The sequence below is a fragment of the Vigna radiata genome, chromosome 6 (assembly GCF_000741045.1).
Source record: "Vigna radiata var. radiata cultivar VC1973A chromosome 6, Vradiata_ver6, whole genome shotgun sequence".
Taxonomy (NCBI): domain Eukaryota; kingdom Viridiplantae; phylum Streptophyta; class Magnoliopsida; order Fabales; family Fabaceae; genus Vigna; species Vigna radiata.
In genome coordinates this window covers 35,872,578-35,881,660 of record NC_028356.1, presented here as the reverse complement: position 1 = coordinate 35,881,660, position 9,083 = coordinate 35,872,578, and the positions used below count along the sequence as shown (strand labels likewise).

At 34.6% G+C, this 9,083-nt stretch overlaps 1 protein-coding gene across 1 annotated transcript; it reads right to left on the bottom strand.

The window, feature by feature from the left end:
* Nucleotides 1-5,232: 5,232 nt before the first annotated feature.
* On the bottom strand, nt 5,233-8,183 carry LOC106765162 (protein BRASSINAZOLE-RESISTANT 2). Its single transcript, XM_014649684.2, has 2 exons — nt 7,724-8,183; nt 5,233-6,727 (listed from the first exon to the last, which is right to left on the bottom strand). Exons 1-2 carry the CDS (start codon nt 7,970-7,972, stop codon nt 6,032-6,034), a joined length of 945 nt encoding a protein of 314 aa, XP_014505170.1. The 5' UTR covers nt 7,973-8,183; the 3' UTR covers nt 5,233-6,031.
* Between the last annotated feature and the right edge of the window lie 900 nt (nt 8,184-9,083).

Here is a 9,083-nt window from a genome sequence, read left to right as displayed (position 1 = left end):
TGGGTATATTTCTTGCAAGAAAAATCAGAGGCTCTTGCAGCCTTTAAAAGCTTCAAAGCTTTGGTTGAAAATGAAGCAAGTGGAACAATTAAGGTGTTGCGAACAGATCGTGGAGGAGAGTTCAACTCACAAGATTTTTCCAACTTTTGTGAGTTGAATGGCATCCGAAGACATTTGACTACAGCTTATACACCACAACAGAATGGGGTATGTGAAAGAAAGAATCGTACGGTGTTGAATATGGTGAGGAGTATGCTGTCTGGAAAAGCTATTCCAAAATGTTTTTGGCCAGAAGCTGTTAATTGGAGCATCCACATATTGAATAGAAGTCCAACATTGGCTGTGAAAAACATGACACCCGAAGAAGCTTGGAAAGGAAATAAACCAACTGTGAGTTATTTCAAAGTTTTTGGTTGTATAGCTTTTGCCCATGTTCCTGATGAAAAGAGGAAGAAGCTTGATGATAAAGCAGAGAAGTGTATATTTCTTGGTGTTAGTGAGCATTCAAAAGCTTACAAATTGTACAATCCAGTCACGAAAAGAATAATCATTAGTCGAGATGTAATATTTGATGAGAGCAAGGCATGGAAGTGGACTGTTAATAGCATCGGAGAGCACATCCCAGTCAATGATGACGAAATTGAAGAAGAAAGACAGAGTCAGTCTTCAAGCTCTACTATCACTAGTTCACCGTCTACTTCCTCACCTACTTCACAAGTAGAAATGGGAGATGATGTGTCAAATGAACCTAGACTTCAACGCATAAGAAGAAGGCCAGCCTGGATGCAAGATTACGAGATTAGTGGAGTAAATCAAATTGATGACCCACTTACTCATTTTGCATTATTTTCAGACCATGATCCTATTGTTTTTCATGATGCCATCAAAGAGTTAAAATGGCAAAAGGCTATGGATGAGGAAATTAAAGCAATAGAGAAAAATAACACCTGGGAATTAACAGATCTTCCCAAAGGCCAAAAATCTATTGGAGTTAAATGGGTATATAAAACAAAGCTCAATGCAGATGGTAAGGTGGACAAATATAAGGCGCGGTTGGTAGTTAAAGGCTACAAGCAACAATATGGGATTGATTATAAAGAGGTGTTTGCTCCGGTTGCGAGACTTGACACAATCAGACTAGTTATTTCAATTGCAGCTCAAAATTTATGGTCCATTTATCAATTTGATGTCAAGTCAGCATTTTTACATGGTGAGTTACAAGAAGATGTCTACGTTGAACAACCTTTAGGATATGTGAAGCAAGGAAATGAGGAGAAGGTATATAAATTGAAGAAGGCATTATATGGACTAAAACAAGCACCCCGAGCTTGGTATAGTCGTATAGAGTCTTATTTCATTGGAGCAGGCTTTCATAAATGCCCGTATGAGCACACACTCTTCATAAAGCATGGAAATGGTGAGAAAATGCTTATAGTATGCTTATATGTTGATGACTTGATATTCACAGGTAATGATAGAGTCATGATTGATGCATTTAAAACTTCTATGATGACTGAATTTGAGATGACAGATTTGGGTTTAATTCACTATTTTCTTGGCATTGAGGTAGTACAATCTGTTATTGGAATTTTTGTGTCACAAAAGAAATATGTTTTGGAGATTTTGAGCAGGTTTCAAATGGGAGAGTGCAATGCAGTCTGCACTCCTACTTCTGCAGATTTAAAGCTGAATAGAGATTTAAATGGAAAAAAGGTAGATGCAACAGTCTATAAGCAAATTGTAGGAAGTTTAATGTATCTAACTTTGACTAGGCCAGATATAATGTATGCAGTCAGTCTTATTAGTCGATATATGGAGAATCCGACAGAGCTACACCTCCTAGCAGCTAAAAGAATTCTCAGGTACTTGAAAGGAACTATTGATTTTTGGGTGTTATATAAAAGGGGAGCACAAAAGGGTTTGTTTGGCTTCAGCGATAGTGACTATGCAGGGGATGAAGATGACAGAAAAAGCACATCTGGATATGTCTTCATGATGGGTTCTGGTGCTGTCTCATGGTCATCAAAGAAACAGCCAATTGTTACTTTATCCTCCACATAAGCAGAGTTTATTGCAACTACATCATGTGCTTGCCAAGCCATCTGGTTGAGAAGGGTACTTAAAGAACTTGGATATGATCAAGAAGGGCCTACATCAGTGTTCTGTGACAATGTCTCTGCAATTAAATTGTCAAAGAATTCTGTTTTACATGAAAGGAGCAAACATATAGATGTCAGATTTCACTTCTTACGTGTTCTGTGCAAGGATGCTGTTATTGATGTTATCTATTGCAGGAGTGAGGAACAGATAGCAGATATAATGACAAAACCTCTCAAGACAAATGTCTTTGAAAAGCTTCGAAGCATGTTGGGAGTTTGATCAAGAGAGAAAGCTGGTTGTGATGATGGAAAATGATTGTCAAAGCTTCTTTTGCTGTAAACTGATGTCTACTGGAACTTCAGTTTAAGAGAGGGAAATGTTGGAATTTATTTAGTAATTTTCTGTTTTAAATAAATCATATCCTATTTTTATGGGATTTGCTATAGTAGGCCACGTTGCGGTTGACATATCAGTTGTTGATTTTTCTCCTTGATTTAAGTTGCAACAGTTAAGATTATACTGCTATATATGTAATTGAATATTTCAATGAATAAAAGCATCGTTTTGCAATCATATACTATCCTTCTCTGTTTTTAACAGTGTTTGAATGGGAGGATGAAACTCAAAAAATGAAAATAGATTTAAAGAGAAATGAAGGTAAAAATAATTATTACTCAAAAGGGTTATAAAAAAATCCATTATAAGTGAAGAATTTCGTGATTCTTCACTTACAGGAATTCTGACAATTCCTAAAAGAATTTAATTCTTAGGAAAACTTGATTATATTCATCAATGAATGACATTTTATATTCTTATATTAGTGATAAAGTTTATTTCTATATTCATATCTACAGATATTTATGTCGACAAAATAATGGACACTAATGAAATCAACACCAATAAAGAATAGACAATATATATATATATATATATATATATATATATATATGTTAGTCTTACTTCTTACTTAATGATGATATTGAACATTATAAAATTGTTATAAAGGAACAATATATTAAAAACATGATAACAAAACTAAGCTATTATGCATTATCTTTAAGTAATTATTAACTATTTTATTGTAATAAGTAATTTATATAATATTTAAATTATGTTATGAATGTATCGATCTGAGTAAGTTTAAGAAGCAAACCATTTTTACAAAATTTGTCTGAAAGATGCTACAGTACGGAAATCGCTTTCGGTGGATTTTCCTTTTTCAATAAAAATATTAATTAATACGGGAATACAAAATTATTTTTTAAGTTAAGCTGGAACCAACAACTGACAGACAAATGGGTAAGGAACCTCCAAAACATGATAATTCCTCATATCATTCAATCATAAAAGATTTGGACAAAAAAAGAAATCTAATCATAAAAGATTTCAGCAACAAAAAAAAAATCAAATCGTAAAATATCAGTTATAAAGTAATACACACAAAAGATGTAAGAAGTTTGCCACAAGATACAATAATTTAATGCATTGTTAGAAATTCCTTCTATGTAATTTGTTTCCTACGACAAAACTCTGGTTTAATTCTTGCAAACAGATATTTGACAAAAAATAAAATAAAATAATAATAATAATAATAATAATAAGTAGAAATGTAATGGAGCAAGAATACTTATATTGAAACTGAGTTTGAACAAAATCTCATCCAGTTCACCAGGGAGCAGGAATGGGAAAGAAAAATTACATATTCCAGAAATGTGATACTTAAACAATATTTTATTTATAATATTTAAACATTATTTATGATTGATTAAAAAAAAATATTATCTAAATATCATTATCTTATAAATTACAGACGTCACTGCCAATGTTTAAATGCCACCATCTGACAGTCGAATCAAAGCTTCAGCATATTTTTGTTTCTTCCCTTGCTAAGAAATCAAAGTTACTCATGCACAGAGAAGAAAATGAATAAAGTAGGGCAGAAAAATGGACACTGGAAAATTCATAAATGACAATAGATCACCAAGCACGGAATCTCTTTTCTGAAGAATCATTGATGCATCTTTCTGACAAAGGATTTATTTCGAAGAAATTTCTTAAAAATACTTTTTAAAAGTAAAAAAATAAATAATTTAATTTCTCTTCGAAGTTAAAATTAGCATATATTTTAATTAAAAATCCAATTTGATTAAAATTAATGAAAAATCATTCAAATGAAGTAAGCAAAAAAATAATTTAATTTATAAAATAAGTTTTTTTTTTTCTCTTGAGTCTCACCTAACAAACCCAGAATCTTGAAAGTTAAGTTGTTCATTTGCCAGGCAATCCATCCATCCACAATTTTTCTAGCAAATATACATGAGAAGTTTCGCACATGGAATGAGATTGCCTATCAAGACATAAAAATAATTGAAATTGAGTATAAAGTTTTATATGTAACCATTTCCTGGAATGAGATTGCCAATCTGTACGAGATCAGTCTTCCATAAATGAAAACAAAAAAATATTATAAGTAAGATGCACACCATTGGATTAGAAGTTAATAGTTTAAACCAATGCATCTCGGAGACAAAGGATCTTCAGTATTAAAAAATATGAGGGAGAGTCATTGCACACTACCCTTGCAATCAATATTATAAGTTTAAACCACTGATAAACAAAGAAAAAACAATTTCTTGCGAGAAAAGATGAATCAATGCAAACACAGGAAAGTAAACACATACCAATTAACATTATGGTAAATTTAACAAGACAATCGATGAACTGGCACAAGCTGCGTCATCACCCATGAGTGTTTAAAGAGATTTCGACAGTTGCCATAGTTTATAACCACGAGGATCTACATCTTCTGTTCTTCGTTGCAGACATCCAATAGCTTCTGCTCTGCATATGATACTAGCCAAAAAGGATTCACAAGTTCCAATTCAAGATCAATGATCTCAACATATATAACTTGAAAATTTTCCGTTGTATCCTCATCAAATGTGCTTTGTTGCATGAAAGTAAGGCCAATTCCAATATTTGGCTATTATACACCCTCAAGGGCTAGGAACGAGGCTGCAAAGGAAGAAAGACCCAACCAAAAAAGATCCAAACTACCAACACGTCCCGAATCACCGTAAATTATATGATAATAAAATAAAACTTAAAAGTAACAAATAAATAACCCAAGACTACATTAGGAACATTCTGAATTGCAAAATCAGAAGGAGAGTAATACAGCAAACCCTAAGGCACCTTAATGGAACTTTGCCTTTCTTTCCAAAGACATCCCCTGCACAACTCATCACATTATACAATCCACTAACCAGGGAACAACACCCCAAAGTTCCACATGACTTCATCAGTAGAGTGACAATCCCATATTGAATACCATAGTTCATGCCGCTTTGAGCTCATGAACTTATCAAAGGGGTCAATGAGGTAGAAGGACGATAGAGCCAACCGTTGACTTTGCACTAACTACAAAACCTGTCGGCAAAAATAAAGATAACATACAAACAAACTATTTGATACAAAGAACAAGAACATAAAGAAGAACAACAAAATTTAAATGTAACATTACAAATAAGCAGGTCTTGTGAGCTTTTGACAGACAATAAACTTGACAAAACCTGAAATTTCAATTTCAAATCACCCACAGCACCTAACACTTAGCACATAGGCCTGATGAGCCTTTTTGAACAATAGCTGATTTAACCACGAAGGAAGGAGGTGAAATTCTCATTTCTACATTTTACCGAAGCCATGGAGGGAAGGAGATCATTTTCTCCATAAAATGTCCACAGCATCAGATAAATCCAGTTCCCAATAATAACTCCAGTCTCTTCCCGATAAACTTCTTGCACCAACGACACTGGATGAGGTAGCTATTAACTCCATCTGTAACACCAGCTTGAGCAACAACCAACCAGCAAAAAACTCCTGTGATCTCATTTTCACGTAACCCAGATGAGATAATTCTGCTAGCAGCCTAACTCCGCACCTTCCCGCTTCCAAGAGTGAGTTCCAAATCATCTAATGCCACTTCATGAATTCTTTCACCAACCCAAGGCATTACCTGTACTCCAATCTCTTCTGAACTCGTCCTCATCTCTTGGATTGAGTTATCAGGCACACCGGGAGGAACCACAGGTTTAACAAGATTGAAGGTTGGAGAAGTTGGCAACACAGATGCAGAAGGAGCAAATGCTTGAAATTTCACCCACTGGCTGGATTCACAGGTGGAAGTATCAGACTCGTCACACTCTGGAATAGTGGCCGGGGTGTAAAGGTGACGGTGCGTGGGGCTAGCAGGAGCAGAAGCTGCAAAGAGAGGGTAGTTGAAGGAGGTCATAGATTCTTTGGCAATGGACTCCCATGTGGGAATTGGTTTTGGATTTCTTGACGTAGGTGATGACAGAGGCGGCGTCACAGGGGCACTGTTTGATATCCTCAGAGGAGGAAGAGACAGAGAGGCATTGCGAATGTATGGAATGAGGTTTGATACATTGTCCTTGTCCACATCTAACCGAAACGGGCTTGGGAAAGAGGAGGAAGAAGGACTCGCTTGGTATGAAGGAATTGGGCTGGGATGCGACGAAGAAAACGGACTTGGATTTTGTGAAGAAGAAAAGAGAATGTTTCTCATGGAGCTCCCTGCACCATTGGCCAGAGGTGGTTTGGAACCCTATTCACCCAAAACACAAACTACGTTACCATTGCAAATCAATCTCACTAACACCAACAATTAAGAGTTTGCAGACTGAAGAGAAAATCATAGGTTCATATCATTCTGTCACAAATTGTTCAGATTAACACCAATAACTTAGCGTTCAAATGAGAAACTCTACAAGTCTAAGCTGTTGATGACGAAATCACATTGACACTGGGTGAGTAAGAAATCGAAGCAGAAATCAATTTATTTCAATAATATTTAGAATCAGTTTTTTTTAAATTACCGAAAATGATTTTGACTTAAAGATAATTAATTTTCTCTGGGAACTATCACTTGTTACATAAGAGGAAAGCATTTATAAGGGTGAATTACATTTGAAAAAATTATTATTAATAACAAGTTTTCATAATTATATAAATAATTTATTTTTATCTTAAAATAAAAGTTATTCTTCAGATAAAAAGAAACATTTTACAAGTTTCAACTATTTTTCCAACATCATGACAGAGATTGCAAATAATATTTTTCCACCTCAAATAAATTAAAATAGATATAAATAATAAGAAACTAAAATGAACAAAGCTCCAGTAATCTCAAGAGATGAAAAAAATCATACATTAATATCCGTGTACACACAGTTCATTTTTTTCCATTCACAATTAAGATTATCTACTGCTAATTCCAACATCTGGCACACAACTAGAGCATCAAAGTTCGATCAGTTTTGGAACATCAACAAGCAGAGACTTATCACTCCTTATAAAATTTTCCGCATTTACGCAGTAGTATTAAGGATCAGAACATTCGACAGTTAAGTTAGAAATCTCCGTTTAACCAGAACGATAAGTAACTGTACTTCGTCGCTTCCACTTCCCGATTACGAATTCGCAATGCAGCATGGACGGAAATTTAAACGATCGTTTGATTGAGATGCAAAATGCAAAAGTAAGATCTGGTAACGCTGTAACAGGTAAAATGTACGTGATTGGTTTCGATTTGAATTATTACCTTGCGATATGTGGTTCCGTCTTCTTCGACGCACCAACCAGCTTCTGCACAAAGCGCTTTGAGAACTTCGTTGTTATCACAGTGCTTTGGCAAGTTATAGTTCCCCTGAGCTCGAAGTCCAGAGTATATTTTCGCCGCGATCGCTCTTCGCCTTCGTTCTCTCCTACGGTTATTCTCTCTCTCCCTCCACGACGGCTTTCTCCTACTCGCCGCCGCCGCAGCAGCCGAAGTAGCTCCGTCGGATGTCATTTTCCGGCGATGGTGACTAGCGTTTGCGCGTCGCAGGGTATTTAAACCCGATTGGAGTGTAACGTAACGAGTTCACGAGTCACGAGGATCGCGCTTTTCTCCAATTGTCTTCGCTGGATGCGTGAAAGAACGAAGAATCTGATAAAGATAATTTCAGGCGGGGAAAACAATCCAGTGCGGAAAAGGCTCAGTGAAGATTGTAGGTTCGATGTGCGAGCTTTGTTAGATTTAATATTTAATGAGAGATTTTACGGTTGGGATTGTTCGGCGCTGCTGATGGTTGTGAAGTGGGCCCTAGCGGAATCATAGATGTGACGCGTGGACGTATTGCATTCCATGTGGACTGCTTTCCCTGATAAGCTAATTATTAATGGGAGTGGGACCCACAACTGAAGATCATCAATGATTCAAAACACAATGATTCATATGTGTAAGAAAAATAAGGAATTATATTTAAATCCCAAATGTATTATTACCAATTATTTATTTCTTTAACTTGGAAAAAGAAATAAGCAAATCAAACTTCTTTTTTTTTTAGTTTTTTATTGCATTTAAGAATGTTATAAAATTAAATCAATAATTGATATTAGAAGGATAAGTGCATGTACTTACTAGTAACACCAACTATTATTATGGGTTTATAGTAGATAGGTAGAATGACATAGTTCCTTGAAAGGAGTTCCGATAATAATTAAGAGATTTAAAATATAATTAATATTATAACGGTTATTGATAAGTATTAAGATTTACATTAATAATTATTAAGAGATAAATTAAGTAATAAAATCACTTCATTGAATTACTTTATATTTTTATATAAAAATTATAACTTAAGCATTAGAGTGTATTTTATATATTACTTCTCATACGCCAATCGATCACACACAAGTCATCATCGTCCCATCATAGCAGTAATACCAACTACCATTATCTATTTCTTTTGACAATATTTGAACATTGATTATGTGTCAATATGTGATTGATCAAAAATTATTCCACAATCAATAATAATTATTATAAACATTATTGTGGAATAATTTTTGACCAATCACAGATTGACACGTAATCAATGTTCAAATGTTGTCAAAAAAATATTGTCTAAATATCATCA

What these genes read in the sequence shown, in the direction of transcription:
- LOC106765162 (XM_014649684.2), bottom strand. Translation starts at nt 7,972, where the DNA reads ATGACATCCGACGGAGCTACTTCGGCTGCTGCGGCGGCGGCGAGTAGG. An exon ending in ACGGAACCACATATCGCAAG is followed by an intron (nt 6,728 to 7,723) that starts GTAATAATTCAA and finishes TTGGGTGAATAG; the next exon opens with GGTTCCAAACCACCTCTGGC.